Source organism: Musca autumnalis, unplaced genomic scaffold, assembly GCF_047663935.1.
Source record: "Musca autumnalis isolate F117 unplaced genomic scaffold, ASM4766393v1 scaffold_3, whole genome shotgun sequence".
Lineage (NCBI taxonomy): Eukaryota > Metazoa > Arthropoda > Insecta > Diptera > Muscidae > Musca > Musca autumnalis.
Window position 1 is genome coordinate 27763223 of NW_027411866.1, and position 25699 is coordinate 27788921.

Genomic DNA, 25699 nt, shown 5'->3' on the forward strand with positions numbered 1-25699 from the left:
GATTTTTTAAGGAATTTTTCAAGCTACCGTTCGTCCCACAAAACGTGGATTATTTCAAGAATTTTTCAAGCTACCGTTCGTCCCACAAAACGTGGATTTTTTAAAGAATTTTTCAAGCTACCGTTCGTCCCACAAAACGTGGATTTTTTAAAGAATTTTTCAAGCTACCGTTCGTCCCACAAAACGTGGATTTTTAAAGAATTTTTCAAGTTACCATTCGTCCCACAAAACGTGGATATTTTTAAAGAATTTTTAAAGATACCGTTTGTCCCACAAAACGTGGATTTTTTAAGAATTTTTAAAGCTACCGTTCGTCCCACAAAACGTGGATTTTTTAAAGAATTTTTCAAGCTACCGTTCGTCCCACAAAACGTGGATTTTTTAAAGAATTTTTCAAGCTACCGTTCGTCCCACAAAACGTGGATTTTTTGAAGAATTTTTCAAGCTACCGTTCGTCCCACAAAACGTGGATTTTTTAAAGAATTTTTCAAGCTACCGTTCGTCCCACAAAACGTGGATTTTTTAAAGAATTTTTCAAGCTACCGTTCTTCCCACAAAACGTGGATTTTTTAAAGAATTTTTCAAGCTACCGTTCGTCCCACAAAACGTGGATTTTTTAAAGAATTTTTCAAGCTACCGTTCGTGCCACAAAACGTGGATTTTTTAAGGAATTTTTCAAGCTACCGTTCGTCCCACAAAACGTGGATTATTTCAAGAATTTTTCAAGCTACCGTTCGTCCCACAAAACGTGGATTTTTTAAAGAATTTTTCAAGCTACCGTTCGTCCAACAAAACGTGGATTTTTTAAAGAATTTTTCAAGCTACCGTTCGTCCCACAAAACGTGGATTTTTAAAGAATTTTTCAAGCAACCGTTCGTCCCACAAAACGTGGATTATTTCAAGAATTTTTCAAGCTACCGTTCGTCCCACAAAACGTGGATTTTTTAAAGAATTTTTCAAGCTACCGTTCGTCCCACAAAACGTGGATTTTTTAAAGAATTTTTCAAGCTACCGTTCGTCCCACAAAACGTGGATTTTTAAAGAATTTTTCAAGTTACCATTCGTCCCACAAAACGTGGATTTTTTTTTAAAGAATTTTTAAAGCTACCGTTCGTCCCACAAAACGTGGATTTTTTAAAGATTTTTTCAAGCTACCGTTCGTCCCACAAAACGTGGATTTTTTAAAGATTTTTTCAAGCTACCGTTCGTCCCACAAAACGTGGATTTTTTTAAAGAATTTTTAAAGCTACCGTTTGTCTCAAAAAACGTGGATTTTTTTAAGAATTTTTAAAGCTACCGTTCGTCCCACAAAACGTGGATTTTTTAAAGAATTTTTCAAGCTACCGTTCGTCCCACAAAACGTGGATTTTTTAAGGAATTTTTCAAGCTACCGTTCGTCCCACAAAACGTGGATTTTTTAAAGAATTTTTCAAGCTACCGTTCGTCCCACAAAACGTGGATTTTTAAAGAATTTTTCAAGTTACCATTCGTCCCACAAAACGTGGATATTTTTAAAGAATTTTTAAAGATACCGTTTGTCCCACAAAACGTGGATTTTTTTAAGAATTTTTAAAGCTACCGTTCGTCCCACAAAACGTGGATTTTTTAAAGAATTTTTCAAGCTACCGTTCGTCCCACAAAACGTGGATTTTTTGAAGAATTTTTCAAGCTACCGTTCGTCCCACAAAACGTGGATTTTTTAAAGAATTTTTCAAGCTACCGTTCGTCCCACAAAACGTGGACTTTTTAAAGAATTTTTCAAGCTACCGTTCGTCCCACAAAACGTGGATTTTTTAAAGAATTTTTCAAGCTACCGTTCGTCCCACAAAACGTGGATTTTTTAAAGAATTTTTCAAGCTACCGTTCGTCCCACAAAACGTGGATTTTTTAAAGAATTTTTCAAGCTACCGTTCGTCCCACAAAACGTGGATTTTTTAAAGAATTTTTCAAGCTACCGTTCGTCCCACAAAACGTGGATTTTTAAAGAATTTTTCAAGCTACCGTTCGTCCCACAAAACGTGGATTTTTTAAAGAATTTTTCAAGCTACCGTTCGTCCCACCAAACGTGGATTTTTTAAGGAATTTTCAAGCTACCGTTCGTCCCACAAAACGTGGATTTTTTAAAGAATTTTTCAAGCTACCGTTCGTCCCACAAAACGTGAATTTTTTAAAGAATTTTTCAAGCTACCGTTTGTCCCACCAAACGTGGATTTTTTTAAGGAATTTTCAAGCTACCGTTCGTCCCACAAAACGTGGATTTTTTAAAGAATTTTTCAAGCTACTGTTCGTCCCACCAAACGTGGATTTTTTAAGGAATTTTCAAGCTACCGTTCGTCCCACAAAACGTGGATTTTTTAAAGAATTTTTCAAGCTACCGTTCGTCCCACAAAACGTGGATTTTTTAAAGAATTTTTCAAGCTACCGTTCGTCCCACAAAACGTGGATTTTTTTAAGAATTTTTCAAGCTACCGTTCGTCCCACAAAACGTGTTTTTTTAAAGAATTTTTCAAGCTACCGTTCGTCCCACAAAACGTGGATTTTTTAAAGAATTTTTCAAGCTACCGTTCGTCCCACAAAACGTGGATTTTTAAAGAATTTTTCAAGCTACCGTTCGTCCCACCAAACGTGGATTTTTTAAGGAATTTTCAAGCTACCGTTCGTCCCACAAAACGTGGATTTTTTAAAGATTTTTTTAAGCTACCGTTCGTCCCACAAAACGTGGATTTTTTAAAGAATTTTTCAAGCTACCTTTCGTCCCACAAAACGTGGATTTTTTAAAGAATTTTTCAAGCTACCGTTCGTCCCACAAAACGCGGATTTTTTAAAGAATTTTTCAAGCTACCGTTCGTCCCACAAAACGTGGATTTTTAAAGAATTTTTCAAGCTACCGTTCGTCCCACAAAACGTGGATTTTTTAAAGAATTTTTCAAGCTACCGTTCGTCCCACAAAACGTGGATTTTTTAAAGAATTTTTCAAGCTACCGTTCGTCCCACAAAACGCGGATTTTTTAAAGAATTTTTCAAGCTACCGTTCGTCCCACAAAACGTGGATTTTTTAAAGAATTTTTCAAGCTACCGTTCGTCCCACAAAACGTGGATTTTTTAAAGAATTTTTCAAGCTACCGTTCGTCCCACAAAACGTGGATTTTTTAAAGAATTTTTCAAGCTACCGTTCGCCCCACAAAACGTGGATTTTTTAAAGAATTTTTCAAGCTACCTTTCGTCCCACAAAACGTGGATTTTTAAAGAATTTTTCACGCTACCGTTCGTCCCACAAATCGTGGATTTTTTAAAGAATTTTTCAAGCTACCGTTCGCCCCACAAAACGTGGATTTTTTAAAGAATTTTTCAAGCTACCGTTCGTCCCACAAAACGTGGATTTTTTAAAGATTTTTTCAAGCTACCGTTCGTCCCACAAAACGTGGATTTTTTAAAGAATTTTTCAAGCTACCGTTCGTCCCACAAAACGTGGATTTTTTAAAGAATTTTTCAAGCTACCGTTCGTCCCACAAAACGTGGATTTTTTAAAGATTTTTTCAAGCTACCGTTCGTCCCACAAAACGTGGATTTTTTAAGGAATTTTTCAAGCTACCGTTCGTCCCACAAAACGTGGATTTTTTAAAGAACTTTTCAAGCTACCGTTCGTCCCACAAAACGTGGATTTTTTAAAGAATTTTTGAAGCTACCGTTCGTCCCACAAAACGTGGATTTTGTAAAGAATTTTTCAAGCTACCGTTCGTCCCACAAAACGTGGATTTTTTAAAGAATTTTTCAAGCTACCGTTCGTCCCACAAAACGTGGATTTTTTAAAGAATTTTTCAAGCTACCGTTCGCCCCACAAAACGTGGATTTTTTAAAGAATTTTTCAAGCTACCTTTCGTCCCACAAAACGTGGATTTTTTAAAGAATTTTTCACGCTACCGTTCGACCCACAAATCGTGGATTTTTTAAAGAATTTTTCAAGCTACCGTTCGCCCCACAAAACGTGGATTTTTTAAAGAATTTTTCAAGCTACCGTTCGTCCCACAAAACGTGGATTTTTTAAAGAATTTTTCAAGCTACCGTTCGTCCCACAAAACGTGGATTTTTTAAAGAATTTTTCAAGCTACCGTTCGTCCCACAAAACGTGGATTTTTTAAAGAATTTTTCAAGCTACCATTCGTCCCACAAAACGTGGATTTTTTAAAGAATTTTTCAAGCTACCGTTCGTCCCACAAAACGTGGATTTTTTAAAGAATTTTTCAAGCTACCGTTCGTCCCACAAAACGTGGATTTTTTAAAGAATTTTTCAAGCTACCGTTCGTCCCACAAAACGTGGATTTTTTAAAGAATTTTTCAAGCTACCGTTCGTCCCACAAAACGTGGATTTTTTAAAGAATTTTTCAAGCTACCGTTCGTCCCACAAAACGTGGATTTTTTAAAGAATTTTTCAAGCTACCATTCGTCCCACAAAACGTGGATTTTTTAAAGAATTTTTCAAGCTACCGTTCGTCCCACAAAACGTGGATTTTTTAAAGAATTTTTCAAGCTACCGTTCGTCCCACAAAACGTGGATTTTTTAAAGAATTTTTCAAGCTACCGTTCGTCCCACAAAACGTGGATTTTTTAAAGAATTTTTCAAGCTACCGTTCGTCCCACAAAACGTGGATTTTTTAAAGAATTTTTCAAGCTACCGTTCGTCCCGCAAAACGTGGATTTTTTAAAGAATTTTTCAAGCTACCGTTCGTCCCACAAAACGTGGATTTTTCTTAGGATTTTTTTCCAGATATTTTATTTGCTCTGTTTAATACAAAATGTCTTCAAAAATCTGATGTTAACTATCCTACTGAACTCCCATCTTTTCCAGTGCCTCTTCAGCAGCTAAGCCCATTTGATGTTCTGCAGAGCCGGGAGGTTCCATTTTTAATATTTTAGCACTTTCTTTCAATAGATGAACCACTTCCTTGATGATCTTGCCAAAGTCTCGCTGAGTCATTAGATGGGACATCATTAACTTTTGTCCCAGCATAAGCATCGGAGCATGTAGCTCATACATTATTAGACCTGCGAAAATATATAAGGTTTTAAATTAGCTTCGTGATAGTCTGTGATAACTCACCTCTAAGCCTTGTCAGTTGGGGTTCCAGTATGTCTATAACTTTTAGGAAATCTTGGCAATAGTTTTGCTTTCTCTTCAGATCCTCCAGCGATAAGTCGGGAAGTAAGTAACCCTCAATTTTGCCATATAATTGACACAATGAATATTTGGCGGATAACAAAAGGTAATGATTTTCACCCAGTAATCCGGAGTATCTTGAAAATAGGAAACATGATTTAGTTTTTTATATTTTTTATTTTTGGTGGTTTTGGGAATACCTTTTCAAGAAATTCTCAAGTCCTGGTATATCATGAACATCAATAGACTCCAAGTCATTATTGATTTTATCCAATAGCTTAACAACTGATTGACTTTCCAACCTAAAGGGACATTTATCACATCTGTAATGGGATAAGGAAGAAGGAAGGGGGATGTTGTTTGGGGATTTGTGAGTTTACAAATAATGACAATTTACAAAGGGGTTAGAAAAAGCGTTAGAAATTTAGCCGAAGAAAATTGAATCCAACCTACTTCCAATCAGCTTCTTGATCTAGGGGATTTGTGGATCTAATCAAACCTTTGTGGCATTTATCACACACTATGGCACTACAATCGGAACCCATTTCATAGGGATCAGAACATCTCTTACAACAGCACCAAAATAATTTACCCGCTTGCATGAAATCACGGCGTTTCAAGGTGCCCTGAAATGAAAATGAAAATAAATAGAATTATCTTTTAAAATACCCATTCCCAGATCCTCTCCTACTCACCTGCAAAGTATAAGCATAACTGAGTGTTATTGCCTCACCTTTCCTAACACTTCTCGAAGTCCTTAAGATAATATCATACGTCTCCGGATCATCGGTATGTGAGGTATTCGGACAGCAATCGTGAGCCAATAGGAAAGCACTTGGATATAAAGTACGTGCCTTGGCCAAATTTTGACCTATTTCGAAACAGTTCACATCCAAAATACCACAAACGGTATGAATTTCTTCGGATGTGAATTGTTCAGCCAAATGCCAATTTTCGCGTAAATATGTCACTACATTACTTTCATAATGGCTCCAAAGTTCAGGATTCTGTTTGCGCATTTCCAAATGGGATTCCATAACCATAATCTTGTCATAAAGTTCAGGATTTAGTTTCTTCTTTAAGAGAATCCGCACCACCAACACCAATTCATAGAGATTTTTCACCTTAACCGGCGAAGCGTTGGGAGTCAAGGGAGCTGCGGTGTTTTCTCTTTTAAAGAGCTCACATTCCTCCGCAATATGACCCGTTTCTTTATTAAGACCACGACACTGGGGACCACACATGGGCCATTTGCAAGAGGGACATCTGAAAAGGTGCCAAAAATATTTTTTTATTAATTTTCGTATATGAGGAGAAAGAAAATTCGTGAACTCACCTATATTGTGTTGCCTTTAGTGTCACCGGCATATAGCAACCCAAGCATACAGGATCAGCAGAAACACAGGGTCCAATGGCCAAAGCCTTTTCTTTTATTAAAATTTCTCCTGGTTTAAGATTTCGACTAGCCACCAAATAACGTCCATATATTTCTGAAACATCAATTCTATACGGTTTTGCGTCTGCGCCATTCTCTTCGATATGTAAATTTTTCAATTTCTCTTCTAGTTCATTATGTTCAACTGCGGAATGTGATTGCGTTTGATTATTATGCTGGTGATGATGCTTCTTCTTGTTTTTCTAAAACAAACCGAAGAATAATGAGTGGAGTTTATTAAAGAAGTCTTTAATCATAGAAATCGTTGATTCTTTTAAGATTTTTTGGGACCAAAGAGTTTTTTTCTACCACAAAACGTGGATTTTTTAAGAATTTTTTGATCTAAGAAAATGAATTTTTTAACGAATTTTTTAGGACCATCTAAAGAATTTTTCAGGACCAACATTTTAAAGAATTTTGCGACAATCAAAATATGGATTTAAAAAAAAAAGTTTTATGACCAAAAAAGTGGATTTTTTCAAGAATTTTTTACAATCACAAAACTTGGATTTTAGAGAATTTTTTAAACCATAAAACGTAGATTTTCAAAGAAGTTTTTAAGTCCACAAAAAATAGATTTTAAAGGAATATTTTAAATTCACAAAATATGGATTTCTAAGAATTTTCTTTGACCAAAAACCATGGATTTTTTAAATAATTTTTATAACCACAAATCGTGGATTTTTTAAATAATTTTTATGACCACAAATCGTGGATTTTTTAAAGAATTTTTATGACCACAAATCGTGGATTTTTTAAATAATTTTTATGACCACAAATCGTGGATTTTTTAAAGAATTTTTATGACCACAAATCGTGGATTTTTTAAAGAATTTTTATGACCACAAATCGTGGATTTTTTAAATAATTTTTATGACCACAAATCGTGGATTTTTTAAAGAATTTTTATGACCACAAATCGTGGATTTTTTAAATAATTTTTATGACCACAAATCGTGGATTTTTTAAATAATTTTTATGACCACAAATCGTGGATTTTTTAAAGAATTTTTATGACCACAAATCGTGGATTTTTTAAAGAATTTTTATGACCACAAATCGTGGATTTTTTAAATAATTTTTATGACCACAAATCGTGGATTTTTTAAAGAATTTTTATGACCACAAATCGTGGATTTTTTAAAGAATTTTTGTGACCACAAATCGTGGATTTTTTAAATAATTTTTATGACCACAAATCGTGGATTTTTTAAAGAATTTTTAGGACCACAAATCGTGGATTTTTTAAATAATTTTTATGACCACAAATCGTGGATTTTTTAAATAATTTTTATGACAACAAATCGTGGATTTTTTAAAGAATTTTTATGACCACAAATCGTGGATTTTTTAAAGAATTTTTATGACCATAAATCATGTTTTTTTATTTTTTTATGGCTACATATCGTGCATTTTTCAAAGAATTTTTTAAACCAGAAATCGTAGATTTAAAAAAAATATGACCACAAGTCGTGGATTTTTTAAAGAATTTTTATGACCACAAATCGTAGATTTTTTAAAGAATTTTTATGACCACAAGTCGTGGATTTTTTAAAGAATTTTTATGACCACAAATCGTAGATTTTTTAAAGAATTTTTATCACCACAAATCGTGGATTTTTTTAAAGAATTTTTTGACCACAAATCGTGGATTTTTTAAAGAATTTTTCTGACCACAAATCGTTTATTTTTTAAAGAATTTTTATGACCACAAATCGTGTATTTTTTTAAAGAATTTTTATGACCACAAATCGTGGATTTTTTAAAGAATTTTTATGACCACAAATCGTGGATTTTTTAAAGAATTTTTATGACCACAAATCGTGGATTTTTTAAAGAATTTTTATGACCACAAATCGTGGATTTTTTAAAGAATTTTTATGACCACAAATCGTGGATTTTTTAAAGAATTTTTATGACCACAAATCGTGGATTTTTTAAATAATTTTTATGACCACAAATCGTGGATTTTTTAAAGAATTTTTATGACCACAAATCGTGGATTTTTTAAAGAATTTTTGTGACCACAAATCGTGGATTTTTTAAATAATTTTTATGACCACAAATCGTGGATTTTTTAAAGAATTTTTAGGACCACAAATCGTGGATTTTTTAAATAATTTTTATGACCACAAATCGTGGATTTTTTAAATAATTTTTATGACAACAAATCGTGGATTTTTTAAAGAATTTTTATGACCACAAATCGTGGATTTTTTAAAGAATTTTTATGACCATAAATCATGTTTTTTTATTTTTTTATGGCTACATATCGTGCATTTTTCAAAGAATTTTTTAAACCAGAAATCGTAGATTTAAAAAAAATATGACCACAAGTCGTGGATTTTTTAAAGAATTTTTATGACCACAAATCGTAGATTTTTTAAAGAATTTTTATGACCACAAGTCGTGGATTTTTTAAAGAATTTTTATGACCACAAATCGTAGATTTTTTAAAGAATTTTTATCACCACAAATCGTGGATTTTTTTAAAGAATTTTTAAGACCTGAAATCGTGGATTTTTTTAAAGAATTTTTAAGACCTGAATCGTGGATTTTTTAAAGAATTTTTAAGACCTGAATCGTGGATTTTTTTAAAGAATTTTTAAGACCTGAATCGTGGATTTTTTAAAGAATTTTTAAGACCTGAATCGTGGATTTTTTTAAAGAATTTTTAAGATCACACAGAAATCGTGGATTTTTAAAAGAATTTTTATGATGACACAAAAATCGTGGATTTTTTTAAAGAATTTTTATGATGACACAGAAATCGTGGATTCTTAAAAGAATTTTAAGACCACACAGAAATCGTGGATTTTTTAAAAGAATTTTAAGATCACACAGAAGTCGTGGATTTTTAAAAGAATTTTAAGATCACACAGAAGTCGTGGGTTCTTAAAAGAATTTTAAGATCACGCAGTAATCGTAGATTCTTAAAAGAATTTTACGATCACACAGAAATCGTGGATTCTTAAAAGAATTTTTAAGACCAGGGTACCTATTCTGTAACTTTTTAACAACTTTACTGATTGTTTATTTTACAACAATTTCATTTGTTTGTTTTGTAGTTGTTACAAAAACAAAAGAAATTTTAACAACTTTTCAATCGTTAAAAGTTACAGAATATGCCTACAGGCATCGTGAATTTTTTAAAGAATTTTTAAGACCAGAAATCGTAAATTTTTTAAATAATTTTTAAGACCATAAATCTTGGATTATTACGGTATTTTTGAGTCCAGAAATCGTGAATTTTTAAAGAATATTTTTTTTTTAATTTTTGCATAGTTTTTGTGACCACAAAACGTGGATTTTCTAACATTTTTTTTAATTTTTTAAAGAATTTTTTATAACAATAAAACTTGGATTTTTTTTTAAAAAATTCTATGACCCCAATACATAGATATTTTAAAGAAATGTTTTAACGAATATTTAATAAAAGTTTTTACTTTTTGATTATTATTTTTAAATTTCTAAAGAATTTTCTATGACCACAAAAGAATATTTTTACATTTCTAAAAAAATTTGTATGACCATAAAACCAGAATTTTATAAATAATATTTTTGATTTTTTTTTTTAATTGTTTTATGTGAATTTTTAGGGAATATTTTTAAATTTTTAAAGAATTTTTTGGCCACAAAACGTGAATTTTTTCAAAAATATTTTTGATTTTTTAAAAGTACTTTTCATGACCACAAAACCTGTGTTTTTTAAAGAAGTTTTTATTACCAAAAAATGCGAATTTTTTAAAGAATATTTTTGATTTTTTAAAGAAGTTTTTATGACCGCAAAACGTGGATATTTTTCAAGAATATTTTTGATTTTGTAAAGAAGTTTTTATTACCACAAAAAGTGGATTTTTTAAAGAATATTTTTAATTTTTTAAAAAGTTTTTATTACCACAAAACGTGTATTTTTAAAGAAATTTTTGATTTTTTAAAAAGTTTTTATTACCGCAAAACGTGGATATTTTTAAAGAATATTTTTGAATTGTTTAAAGAACAAAACGTTGATTTTGTAAGTAATATTTTTGAATTAATTAATTCTTGAGAGCAAAACTTTGATTTTTTAAGCAATATTTTTGAATTTATTAATTCTTGATAAAACAAAACGTTGATTGTTTAATGAATATTTTTGAATTTATTAATTATTGAAAGAACAAAACGTTGATTTTTAAGGAATATTTTTGAATTTATTAATTCTTGAAAGAACAAAACGATCATTTTTTAAGGAATGTTTTGAATTTATTAATTTTTGAAAGAACAAAAAGTGGATATTCTTGAAGAGTTTTTTTATTTTTTTTTAATTTCTTAAAGAACAAAACGTGGATATTTTAAAGAATTTTTTGGAATTTTTTAAAGTTTTAAAGAACAAAACGTGGATTTTTTAAAAAAATATTCTTAAATTTTTTAAAGAATTTGTATACCCTACAACACACAGTGGTAAGCGGTATTATGTGCATTTGTATGTAACATACAAAAGAAAACGAAATAAACCCATAGTTCCTTTTGGGAATATACATATAATCCCTTTCTGAGTCGATTTATGCATGTCCGTCCGTCCGTCCGTCTGTCTGTCTGTCTGTCCATGTATTTTTGTTCGCAACGTACAGGTCGCATTTTTTGTCCGATTCAGCTGAAAATTGGGGACTAAAAATTTTTTAGCCATAGGAAGAACGCTATTGCTTTTGTTGAAAATCGGTTCAGATTTGGATATAGCTCCCATATATATTTTCGCCCGATTTCACGTATTTGCTGCACCAAACATGCTATATACGTCCAATTTTGATAAAATTGTGAATGTGTGACTGAATTTGGTCTACAAATAAGTGTGCCAAATTATATAGAAATCGGGTCAGATTTGGATATAGCTCCTATATATATTTTCGGCCGATTTCACGTATTTTCTGTACCAAACGCGTTATATATTTCCGATTTCGATGAAATTTGGAATGTGTGACTAAATTCAGTCTAGAAATAAATGTTCCAAATTATATCGAAATCGGTTCAGATTTGGATATAACACCCATATATATTTTCGGCCGCTTTCGCGTATTTGCTGCTCCAAACACGCTATATATGTCCGATTTCAATGATATTTGGAATGTGTGACTGAATTCGGTCTGGAAATTAATGTGCAAAATTATATCAAAATCGGTTTAGATCTGGATATAGCTCCGATTTATATTTCACATATTCACAGTGGTGTAGGGTATCATATAGTCGGCCCCGCCCGACTTTGATCCTTTCCTTACTGGTTTTACACGGTGCTCTTGAAACAATTTTAAATGGAAGGTGCTTACACCTCGGAAGTTTTTGCGGATTCTGAAACTACAATGTTTATAGATGAGAAAAATCAGAAAACACAAAAAAATCGCCGGAGCGCTTTTTAAATAAATCGCGATTTAAGTTGACATTTTTAGGTGTTGTTTAGGTTTTCACGATTTTGCTTAGAAACCGCAAGTCCTATCAAAATGGGACTAAAGAAAATGTTGCAGCTATAAAAATTCTCTACTAGATTGGCTTTTATGGTATTCTTGTCGGTATTACCGTTTTTGAGATATAGAAGTTCAAATTGGGACAATTCAAATTCAATTCAATTCTGTATCGCCCCCTTATTAAACAATGTGATGACTGCAAATTCCCAACTTAAACTCATATATCTAAAAAACGGCACAACTTAGGATAAGTTACTAAAGCCAGTCTTGTAGAGAATTTTCACAGCTTTAAGATTTTCTCAGGTACCGTATCGAAAAGACTTACCGTATTCAAGCAAAATCGCGAAACCCTAACAAAAAAATCTAAAAATTTAAACTGAGCTTCTTTATCTCAAAAACGGTACAGGCTGGGAACAAATTATAAACGTCAATCCTCTAGAGAATTTTCACAGCTACAACATTTTCTTTAGCTCCATTTCGATTGGAGTTACGGTTTCCAAGCAAAATCGTGAAAACCTATAAAACACCTAAAAATTTGAATTTTCACCGCGATTTATTTAAAAATCCCTACAGCGATTTTTTTCTTGTTTTTGAATTTTTCTCATCTATGAACATTGCTGTTTCAGAATTCACAAAAACTTCCCCTGTGTAAGCGGTTTTCATCAAAAGTTAGTTAAGGCGCATCCTTCATGACATTGTTTTATAAGGGGGCGATACAGAATAGAATTGAATTTGAATTGTCCCAATTTGAACTTCTATATCTCAAAAATGGTAAAAACTACGAAAATACCATTAACGTCGATCTTGTAGAGAATTTTCATAGCTACAACATTTTCTTTATTCCCATTTTGATTCGACTTGCGGTTTCTAAGCAAAAGCGTGAAAACCTAAACAACCCCTTAAAATGTCAACTTAAATCGCGATTTATTTAAAAAGCGCTCCTGCGATTTTTTTTGTTTTTTGATTTGTGTCATCTATGAACATTGTAGTTTAAGAATCCGCAAAAACTTCAAAGGTGTAAGCACCTTCCATTTAAAATTGTTTCAAGAGCACCGTGTTTAATTTGTTAAAGAGCAAAACCTGGATTTTTTAAAGAATATTTTTATTTTTTTTTTTTTGTTTTTTTTTTATTGTTGTTCTTTTCAACTCACAGAATTCGATGAATTCTTAGTTGATACGTGCTGACATGTTACAGAATATTTTGATTTTGGTGTTTCTTTGGAAAAGCCGAAAAGTGAATGTGATTCTCATTCATATGGGAATACTAGACACTTAAAGAGTTCGGTTTTTCGATAAAAAGGCATAATTTCAAAAACTGAGAAGCCAATTGATATTTCCTTTCGCCGGGATGAAATCATGATATTGGTAGCGATCAGTAAAATTTTGCAACACTGTCGGTTTGTTTTGAAAAACATTACTCTCTGTAATAGAGGGTAATAAATGGAGTTGAGCGAATGGGAGAATACTCCAACTCAAGCAATATTTTTATTTGTCTTTTTTTTTTTTTTTTGAAGAATATTTTTGAATTTTTTAATATTTTTCATTTTTTACTGAACAAAACGTTGAGTTTTAAAGGATATTTAAAGTCCATTTTTAAAGATTAAAGATTTAATCCACAAAATGTGGATTTTTAAAGAATTTTTAAATCAACAAAACTTGATTTTTTTTAGGAATTTCAATTTCAAGACCAGAAATTGTGGATTTTTTAAAGAATTTTTAGACCAGAAACCGTGGATTGTTTTAAAAAATATTTTTAAATTTTTTATGACCACAAAACGTGTATTTTTTAAAGGATATCTTTAATTTATTTTAAAGAATTTTTTTGTTGCCACAAAAAGTGGAATTTTTAAAGATTTTTTAATTTTTTAAAGAATTTCTTATGACCACAAAACGCGGATTTTTTAAATAATTTTTTATGACCACAAAACATAGATTTTTTAAAGAATTTTTATGACCCCAAAACGTGACTTTTAAAGAATTTGTTAGAAAAATTTTTTATGAATTATTTACATCCTCAAAGGAAGGATTTTTTAAAGATTTTTTACGACCACACAACGAGGATTTTTTAATTCATTACTTACGCTCAAAAAGTCTGGATTTTTTAAGAATATTTTTAAATTTTTTAAAGATTTTTTATACATTTTTTAAAGAATTGTTTACACAAAACGTGTATTCTTTAAAGGATATTTTTAATTTTTTAAAGAATTTTTTATTGCCATAAAATGTGGATTGTTTAAAGATTTTTTTTTTAATTTCTTAAAGAATTTCTTATGACCACAAAACGTGGATTTTTTTAAATATTTTTTTATGACCGCAAAACATTGTTTTTTTTAAAGAATTTTTATGACCCCAAAACGTTGACTTTTTAAAGAATTTTTAGGACCACAAAGCGTGTTTTTTTTTACGATTTTTTTTTTACCACATCAAAGTAAGGATTTTTTTAAAGATTTTTTACGACCACAAAACGAGGATTTTTTAATTTTTTTTTAATTATAGGAATATTTTTAACTTTTCTGAAGAATTTTTATGAATATTTTAAAATTTTTTAAAGAATTTTTTTATGACTAAAAAATTCGTGGATTTTTTTTAAAGAATATTTATACATTTTTAACGAATTTTTTTATGATAAAATCGTCGAATTTTTAAAGAATATTTTTAAATTTTTTTAAAGAAAAAAATTAGGATTTTTTGAGGAAAATTTTAATTTTTTTTAAGAAGAATTTAAAAATTCTCATACCCCGAAAAAATACAATAAAATGATTATTTGTAAGATTTTTCTAGCTTCCTTTTATCCGCTTCTTCTTCTTTTCCGAAATTTAGTCTCCTAATTTTGCTGTGGTACGCCAAATACACTGAATATCACAAACGTAACCGCCAATCAACGTCAAATGAAAGCAAAGCCCACCCGAAAGGAACTGACAAAAAACTATTGAAAATGCGCGTGCCAAATGCCTATAAATAGCCGAGCAGTTTTTGGTGTCTGTGCGTGCTTTGCAACCACAATTTGCGAAAATAATTAGCGTGGCAAGGCGTGCAACAGTCTCTTTCGGTTCACACACACCTCCTCCTTGGTTTTCGTGTTTTTGTTTTGGTAAAAGGGCAAATTGGTTGTTGAACATAACAACAACAGCAACAACAAGTCTACAAGATTTATCTTTCGAACATTGTCATGCAATAACATGTATTGACACAGTCGTCAGTAACAGTGCCTGATATCGTGTAGTTGTTGTTGTTGTTGCTGTTGATGTCGTTACATTCAACAATCAACACCAACCAAGAACAAAACTGGGACATGATAGATAGACAAGGAAGCAGACACCTGTTGCCCTGATCCACCATCATGTTATTTGTGGCATTTTATGCCGGTTTGCCAACCAATAACACATTAAATGAGATTTTAATAGCAACGACAACAGCAGCGGCTGCAGCAGCATACGACAGTAGCTCTATTGAAGACAAGAAGACGACAAGGCGAAACTAAAAATCCTCACACAAAGACACGAAAAACTTTCATGGTGCCATCGCCCAAAACAAAAAAGAGCAACATTTTTTAATTAAATTGTAACATTGCGGAAAGAAGAGCAGTTGGAGATGTGAGTGAAATGGTTTAGTGTGGGTGATGGGACCGGCAGAAATAAATATCGGAAATAGAATATTCTTGCATTAATCTCATCAAAGTGTCTTGTAATTAGTTAAGACATAGTGGATGTTGACCCAAAGAAATTAATGCCGTCAGTTAAGGTGCCTAAATTAAATTATTTGACGTCCTCGGCAGCAAAAGTCAATCTTAATTTGTTTGAAAATTAGTAGCCTTAATTTAATACAATAAATTTTCAGCCAATTAAAGAAGAGGCCAAATGGATTTGATGTGAAGCTAATGGGAAGATATTAGCAATGTGGATTTTGTAAAGAATATTTTCAATTATCATTCAAGCAATAAACGTGAATTTTTTTAATGAATATTTTTCAAATATTAAGTGGAGATTTTTCTATATAAAAAATTCTAAGACCTTTGGGCCTAAATGTTTTATCTATAGAAAAAATTCTGGCACCCCAGGGTCTCAATGTTTTTTCTGTAGAAAAAATTCTGAGACCCCAAGGTCTCAATGTTTTTTCTATAGAAAAAATTCTGAGACCCCAGGGTCTCAATGTTTTTTCTATAGAAAAAATTCTGAGACCCCAGGTTCTCAATGGTTTTTATATAGAAAAAATTCTGAGACCCCAGGGTCTCAATGTTTTTCTATAGAAAAAATTCTGAGACCCCAGGGTCTCAATGTTTTTCTATAGAAAAAATTCTGAGACCCCAGGGTCTCAATGTTTTTTCTATAGAAAAAATTCTGTGACCCCAGGGTCTCATTGTTTTTTCTATAGAAAAAATTCTGAGACCCCAGGGTCTCATTGTTTTTTCTATAGAAAAAATTCTGAGACCCCAGGGTCTCATTGTTTTTTCTATAGAAAAAATTCTGAGACCCCAGGGTCTCATTGTTTTTTCTATAGAAAAAATTCTGAGACCCCAGGGTCTCATTGTTTTTTCTATAGAAAAAATTCTGAGACCCCAGGGTCTCATTGTTTTTTCTATAGAAAAAATTCTGAGACCCCAGGGTCTCATTGTTTTTTCTATAGAAAAAATTCTGAGACCCCAGGGTCTCATTGTTTTTTCTATAGAAAAAATTCTGAGACCCCAGGGTCTCATTGTTTTTTCTATAGAAAAAATTCTGAGACCCCAGGGTCTCATTGTTTTTTCTATAGAAAAAATTCTGAGACCCCAGGGTCTCATTGTTTTTTCTATAGAAAAAATTCTGAGACCCCAGGGTCTCATTGTTTTTTCTATAGAAAAAATTCTGAGACCCCAGGGTCTCATTGTTTTTTCTATAGAAAAAATTCTGAGACCCCAGGGTCTCATTGTTTTTTCTATAGAAAAAATTCTGAGACCCCAGGGTCTCATTGTTTTTTCTATAGAAAAAATTCTGAGACCCCAGGGTCTCATTGTTTTTTCTATAGAAAAAATTCTGAGACCCCAGGGTCTCATTGTTTTTTCTATAGAAAAAATTCTGAGACCCCAGGGTCTCATTGTTTTTTCTATAGAAAAAATTCTGAGACCCCAGGGTCTCATTGTTTTTTCTATAGAAAAAATTCTGAGACCCCAGGGTCTCATTGTTTTTTCTATAGAAAAAATTCTGAGACCCCAGGGTCTCATTGTTTTTTCTATAGAAAAAATTCTGAGACCCCAGGGTCTCATTGTTTTTTCTATAGAAAAAATTCTGAGACCCCAGGGTCTCATTGTTTTTTCTATAGAAAAAATTCTGAGACCCCAGGGTCTCATTGTTTTTTCTATAGAAAAAATTCTGAGACCCCAGGTTCTCAATGGTTTTTATATAGATAAAGTTCTAGGACCCCAGGGTCTCACTGTTTTTTCTATAGAAAAAATTCTGAAAAAATATTCTTTAATAAATCCACGTTTATTGCTGTGATGTCCGATGAAAAAATATTCTTTAAAAAATCCACGTTTATTGCTGTGTTGACAGATGAACAAATATTCTTTAAAAAATCCACGTTTATTGCTGTGATGTTAGATGAAAAAATATTCTTTTAAAAATCCACGTTTATTGCTGTGATGTCCGATGAAAAAATATTCTTTTAAAAATCCACGTTTATTGCTGTGATGTCCGATGAAAACATATTCTTTAAAAAATTCACGTTTATTGCTGTGATGTCCGATGAAAAAATATTCTTTAAAAAATCCACGTTTATTGCTGTGATGTCCGATGAAAAAATATTCTTTAAAAAATCCACGTTTATTGCTGTGATGTCCGATGAAAAAATATTCTTTAAAAAATCCACGTTTATTGCTGTGATGTCCGATGAAAAAATATTCTTTAAAAAATCCACGTTTATTGCTGTGATGTCCGATGAAAACATATTCTTTAAAAAATCCACGTTTATTGCTGTGATGTCCGATGAAAACATATTCTTTAAAAAATCCACGTTTATTGCTGTGATGTCCGATGAAAAAATATTCTTTAAAAAAACCACGTTTATTGCTGTGATGTCCGATGAAAAAATATTCTTTAAAAAAACCACGTTTATTGCTGTGATGTCCGATGAAAAAATATTCTTTAAAAAATCCACGTTTATTGCTGTGATGTTAGATGAAAAAATATTCTTTAAAAAATCCACGTTTATTGCTGTGATGTTAGATGAAAAAATATTCTTTAAAAAATCCACGTTTATTGCTGTGATGTTAGATGAAAAAATATTCTTTAAAAAATCCACGTTTATTGGTGTGATGTTAGATGAAAAAATATTGTTTAAAAAATCCACGTTTATTGGTGTGATGTTAGATGAAAAAATATTGTTTAAACAAGTAAAAAGTCGTTAAGTTCGGCCGGACCGAACTTTTTATACCCTCCACCATAAAATAGTCTTAATTAAAGTGGAATAATTAGGGTCCTTTTACAATTTTAGGTGGAACAACTTTTCGACAATGGTTAGACTCCTACTGCCTCCCACTATTGCTTAAATTACACTGTGAACACAAATGTTGAGACAGAGATAATTCCTTTTGAAGATGAAAGCCCTTGGTGTGTGTATATACAAAACCCCGAAGGACAGATGCGACGTGAATCGAACTTCCGCGTTATGGCGTGAGGAAATTTTTGCAAGAGACCCTGTAAGCCATCATGAATTAGCATTATATCTTTGTTTGTTGTTTTTGTAGAGCACTTAAGCAACAGTGAACAAAGATATAACGCTAATTCCTGATGGCCCACAGGGTCTCTAACAAAAATTTCATCACGCCATAACGCGGAAGTTCGATTCACGGCGGATCTGTCCTTCGGGGTTCATAATATACTCACCAAGGCCTTTCTTCCCCAAGAGGAATTTTCCGTGCCCCAGACTTTCACCTCCATTTTGATGCACAGTGTTATCTGATCTAATCTAAAAAAATGTGTTCAGCTAGGTGAAAGGTACCACCTACGGGGCTATATCAAAGAGTCAAACTATCTTTAAATTTTTTGGCGGAAAATTTTGAAGCTGCAGGGAACTTCAAGAGTCAAATTGAGGGTAGTTTCATCAAAACAATGTAGACCCTCAAAAATGGACCCATGTTGACGAATTTTAGTGAAGAAATTTCGTGACCACTGAAAATTCCCGAAAATCGGGAGATACAGTTATATGGGGGGATATACCAAAACATGGACCTATATTGACGATTATTTTTGAATAGACAAAATAGTAGCTAAAATTCTCAAAATACCGATCATTACAGCTAGTTCGGTTAAAAATTGCAGCTAAAATTCTCAAAATACCGAAAATCGGGAGATACCGTTAAATGGGGGCTATACCAAAATATGGACCTATGTTGACGATGTTTAGTGGAGATGTTTCATGACCACTGAGAACCTCAAATGGCAAATTACAGCTAATTCGGTTAAAAACTGTAGCTAAAATTCTCAAAATACGGAAATTGGGAGGTACCGTTATATGGGGACTATACTAAAACATTGACCTATGCCCATATCCTTTGGGATATAAGTTTCTTGATCACTAGGAACCCTAAGTGCCAAATTAAAGCTAATTCGATCTGCAAATGTGGCGAAAACGTCAAAATACCTTAAATCCGGAGGTACCGTTATATGGGGGCTATACCAAAAAGTGGACCGATATAGCCCATCTTCGAACTTGACCTGCCTATGGAAAAAATACCCTCGGGTGCAAAATTTCAGCACTCTATCTGAATTATTTCGGACGCTAGAGTGATTACAATAGACGGACAGACAGACGGACATACATACGGACATGGCTAGATCGTCTTAGAATTTTATCCTGATCAAGAATATATATACTTTATAGGGTCGCAAATGATTAGTTCGATGTGTTACAAACAGAATGACAAACTTTATATACCCTCCATACTATGGTGGAGGGTATAAAAAATATAAAAACATTAATATTTTTGTGCAAAATAGTAAAAAAACCAAAATATTAACTATGACTTTGAACTCCTCTACAAGTCCTGGTTCGAATTTTATCTTTTTGATTCGACGGAATACTGATTTTTTCACCTGTCGAACAAAAAAATGTACAGACTTTTGCCCAGGAACAATAATTCTGAACCACTGTGTGTCGCCCAATCCTTGCCGAATAACAATTAAGTTTAATAATTACGCATGTCCAAAATGTAAAGCGAATTCTAAGAACCGTCTTCTCAGCCTGAAACTGGACAGTATATCCAGAGGTTGGAGATCCAGGATCATGTTAAGAGGCTCAACTATAGATATAGGCGTTTAGCCAGGGACTTATAATACTTTAATTGAGATTTTTGACAGGTTTACTATAACATGGCAACACTAATGAAGAGTATTTCAGTATACTCTTTTGCTGCGTTTCGAAAAAAGAAATATGAGAACATAACAAGTAAGAAAAGCGTTAAGTTCGGTCGGGCCGAACTTTTTATACCCTCCACCACAAATTTCAGCCGTTTTGGTGTATTAATGTGGCCACAACCTTTAAAATACCGAAATTCGGAAGGTACCGTTCCATGGGGGCTATATGATGGCGTGGACCTATACCTACAAATTTCTGGGGGAAAGTTTTATACGCCTAAAGAAGACTAAATACCAAATTTCAGCCATATCGGTGTGATAATGAGGCTAAAACGTTCAAAATGTCGAAAATCGGGATATATTGTATTATGGGGGCTATATCAACACGTGGACCTATATAAACATTTTATGGTAGAAATGTTTCTTAGCCTCTGGAAACACAAAATACAAAGTTACAACCGATTCTTTGGTCAAATGGGTCTAATACATTCAAAATATATCAAAATGACGCGTACTTTATATGGGGCCTTATATGGGGGCTATACCAAAACGTGGACCTATATAACCCAACTTTGGTAGGAATATTTTGTGGCCTCTGGAGACACAAAATACAAAGTTACAACCGATTCTGTGGTCAAATGGGTCTAATACATTCAAAATATATTAAAATGACGCGTACTTTATATGGGGCCTTATATGGGGGCTATACCAAAACGTGGACCTATATAACCCAACTTTGGTAGGAATATTTTGTGGCCCCTGGAGACACAAAGTAACAAATTACAACCAATTTGGTGGTAAAATGGGCCAAATATCTTAAAAATTCCTTAAAACGACGACGCGTCACGCGTCATTTTGTATGGGGGCTATACGAAAGCGTGGACCTACATAGCCCGCTTTCAATACCAAAAGTCCTACGTAAATATAACATATTTTCCCAAAATTTCATCAACCTACGTCAATCCGTTCGGACGCTAGAGTGATTTCCACAGACGGACAGACGGACAGACGGACAGACGGACAGACGGACGGACATGGCTATATCGATGTAGAATTGCACGCTGATCAAGAATATATATACTTTGTGGGGTCTACAATGATTATTTCGAGTAGTTACAAACGTAGTGACAAACTTAATATACCCCCATCCTATGGTGGAGGGTATAAAAATCCACGTTTATTGGTGTGATGTTAGATAAAAAAATATTGTTTAAAAAATCCACGTTTATTGGTGTGATGTTAGATGAAAAAATATTGTTTAAAAAATCCACGTTTATTGGTGTGATGTTAGATGAAAAAATATTCTTTAAAAAATCCACGTTTATTGCTGTGATGGCAGATGAAAAAATTCGTTTAAAAATCCAAGTTTATTGGTTTGCTGATTGTTTTTTTAATAATTAATATAAATCTTATATGTGTTTTACATTCAATTTCACACAAAAAATAAATGTTTTATGTGCAACATGTGGTCGCATAGATTATTATTGTTGGCACAATGTTCCAATTTTGTATGAGTATGTTATTATATATTTAAACATCATGTGGTAGTGTTGTTGGCACAGTGTTTCGCTAAACGCCAACTGCAAGCAAGATGAAACATTGTTCTTGCCACGAAAGAGAAAACCAAAAATGTTCTCAAACTAATCCAAACATTATTATGAACAATGATTATTTTTCACAACTGGGCATAGCGATGGTGGGGGTGTGGATGTATGCATGTGTGTGGGTGGGTGTGCGTATGATTCCGTTGTGTTTCATTTAATGCTTTGTTTAAAAATAAATGCAGGCAAAAACAAAAAATTTTCACAGATTTCATAGACTGAATTAAAAAAGGAAAACAGAAACACACAATGACACTCTCCTACACAATCAAAGTTTTCCACTCATGCTGCAGTCACTAATGCTGTTGAGAGGTAGGGCAAAATGCATTTTTTTCTTTCAAAATATTCCCAGCAAAATTTGACGGAAGGGGTTCTTTTCGATGACGTGATTTCATGTCATCTTTTGCATTGGTTCAAAGGAAGTCGTGAAAGATCCGATCTTTTCATTAGGATTTGAACCAATGCAAAGGAAGTCGTGAAAGATCCGATCTTTTCATCAGCATTTGTACCCATTCCATCGATCCAATAGAGATGATGTTTGTGTTTTTATTTACACACCTGTTTATTTTCATATTGGTATGTTCCAGTACTGCAAAAATCTACTAATTTTTACTATTTTTTCCGATAATATAAAGGAAAATTGTTATCGTAGTAAAAATAAGTAGATTCTTGCCGTTTCTGGAACAGACCAAAGTTGTTAGAACTGTCGTCGTGATGTTGTCTTACATTTCCTGCATATCAAACAACTAAAACTTCTAAACAATTGGTATTATATGAAGTCCCAACCATCGAGCTAAAAATAGAATCGGACTGCACACATTGCTATTTTAAAAGTTCCCTTGTCTGTTCTAAATCTGACATAGAATGAAATCAATCAAATCTCGCTTCTTGGAATTTGAAAAAAAAGTCCGAAACGAAAAGGAACAAGAATCTGAAAATAAAGAAGAAACTACTTTTGGAAAGAAACAATTAAAAATAAAATAATAAGGCATAAATGGTATTTTCCATAAAAAGTCTCTCCACCCCGTTCGTTACATTTTGTTCTTAGAGATCCCTAAAGCAAGCCGGGTTGTAGATCCCTACATATTTCCGTCACTAAACAAAAGAGTATAAATTACCAAAATGTTGTTATAAAATAACAAAATTATAAAATAAAAGTAATTTACTAAAAAAAAAAATACTTAAAGGAGTGCATTTGGAGTCCATGTCGAAATCTGAACTGGTGATGGGAAGATAATTGAAAAAACCTTTTGTAAGATGAAAGAATATCAGTTGCGGAGAACGGAGGAAGTAATCTTTTGCGTTGCAGCGGTGGTGATTACATTGCAATTTTGGATGTAAACTTTCGAAAAACTAAACTGATAAATTAATTGTAGCTATTTCATGAATTCGTTTGAATTAATAAAGAGTTTTGTTTTTTCATGAAAACCATATTTCAATACAGCATTTCCATTTTCCAAACAAGACATGAAAATTTCATGCCAAGGGGTTGGTGAAAATGACATGCCAAAGCATTGGTTAAAACGACATGTCAAAGCATGGGTGAAAATGACGTGTCAAAGCATTGGTGAAAATGACATGTCAAATCATTAGTGGAAATGACATGCCAAAGCATTGGTGGAAATGACATGCTTAGGATCCAGAAAAGAACGTCATCTTTTGGGGTCCACGCTCATATAAAATTCATCGATGAAGATGCTAAAAAGATGACATGCTAGATCACTTGCACCCATGATTGAATGTCATCTTTGGCATCGAACATTTTGCTGGGTTTGGTTTTGTTTTTGTTTTTTTTTTTCAATGATTTTACGTAGGGAAATTTTGTAATTTTTTTTTTAATATTTCTTTTCATATTTTTTTTAGAAATTTTGATTAATCTCTCGGAATTTAAAATTTTAATTCATAATTTCCTCTCAATTACATTTTTCTTATTGGGCATTTCGTTTTATTTATTGTTATTGCTGTTGTTCACACAATTTCGAAAACGATTTTTTTATTTGAGAACAGCCCGAACTACAAATCAAATAGATTTTTTTTGTATTTATAGCACAGAAGGCCCAACGCTAGCCATTCAGTCTCGTTCTCGTTGATGGTTGCTGCGAAACTAAAGAAATATTTCAAATTTTGTGATCATTGCCTAGTTGTTGGAGGTGCCAGATTTATAAGAAAGTGAACGAACACGCACTAGTCGATCATAAAAAATTCAAAATGAAACTTTTCACTCATAAATTGTAGATTTAGGGGGAAGCGAATTAAAAATGTTAAATTTGATAAGTTTATAACATAGAGACCCGGACAGAGAAGATTAGAGTTCGACTTCTCAAAGAACTCTGTTTCAGAGCTTAGATAGCAGGGAGGATTTTTTGGCTCTCAGTATAGGTGCCTTAAATTTCAAATGTACTTGAAACAACGACAAAGTTTCTTTCAAAGGCGTAGCCAGGATCAAATCTAGGGGGGGTGGGGGGAAATTTTTTTTTATTTGGAGGGTATAATTAAATATATATATTATTGATCAGCATAAAATTTGATGTCGATTTAACCATGTCCGTCCATCTGTCTGTTGAAATCAAGATACAGCTCGCAATTTTAAAGATGGAGAGTCAATATTTGGTACAGAAGTTTTTATTACTTGCAGGATGGTTGGTATTGAAAATGGGATATATCGGTCCACGTTTTGATATAGCCCCCATAGAACGGTTCCTCCCTATTTTCAGTATTTTTAAGGTTTTAGTTTCATTATCCTAGCAAAATGGGTGAAATTTGGTACGTAGTCTTCTTTAGGGGTATAAAACTTTCTTCCAGAATTTTGTCGGTATCAGGCCACGCCTTAATATATTGAAGGTTTTAGCTTCATTATCACACCGAAATGGCTGAAATTTGGTATTTAGATTTCTTTGGGGTACTCAAACTTCCCCTTTCCATTTGTCGGTATAGGTCCACGCCTTCATATAGCCCCCATGGAAAGGTAACTCCCGATTTTCCGTATTTTGAAGGTTGTGGCTTCAATATTCCAGCAAAATGGCTGAAATATGTGATATAAAACAGTTCGCCAGAAATTTGTCTGTACAGGTCCACGCTTTCATATTGCCCCATTTACGACTAAAATTCGTCGGTATAGGTCCACGTTTCGATGTAGACCCCTTAGAACGGTACCTCCCGTAATATTGAAGATTGTGACGTCAATATCCCACCGAAATGGCTGAAATTCGATATTTAGTCTTCCAAGAGTTATAAAATATTCCAGAAGAGTACTATCAGTATAGGTCCACGTCTTCCTATATCCCCATAGAAGCGTAATTCTTGATTTTCGGTATTTTTTAAGTTTTAGCCACATTCTCTTACCGAAATATAGGAAATTTGGTATTTAGTCTTCTTTGAGCCTAAAAACTTTCCGTCAGAAATTTGTCGGTATAGATCGACGTTTTGAAATAGCCCCCATAGAATGGTGCCTCACATTGTTTTACCGAAATTGCTGAAATTTAGTATTAAGTCTTCTTCATACACGAAAGGAAACTAATTATTCCATTTTACTCCCATACAACATGGTAGAACAAACCAGGTAAAGTAAATACTACAACAAATACAACTAAACAACCAACACATAGAAATTTGTTTTTGTTTGTAAACGTTAGTGTCAACGTACATGTAAACAAAATAAGGAAATGTCTATAAATTATTGGAATTTAAAAAACTAATAATTCTTCACATTTGATTGACTATTTTGAAAAACATGAATGAAAACTCGT

The 25699-nt window shown here is 32.7% G+C and overlaps 1 protein-coding gene across 1 annotated transcript; it reads right to left on the reverse strand.

Annotated features, from left to right (window-relative positions):
- Positions 1–4742: 4742 nt before the first annotated feature.
- Positions 4743–24079, reverse strand: SmydA-4 (SET and MYND domain containing, arthropod-specific, member 4). The gene is made up of 7 exons (XM_073973009.1): positions 23875–24079; positions 6492–6793; positions 5851–6421; positions 5609–5781; positions 5356–5478; positions 5099–5292; positions 4743–5043 (listed from the first exon to the last, which is right to left on the reverse strand). The coding sequence occupies exons 1-7, from the start codon at positions 23890–23892 to the stop codon at positions 4823–4825; spliced, it is 1602 nt and encodes a 533-aa protein (XP_073829110.1). The 5' UTR covers positions 23893–24079; the 3' UTR covers positions 4743–4822.
- Between the last annotated feature and the right edge of the window lie 1620 nt (positions 24080–25699).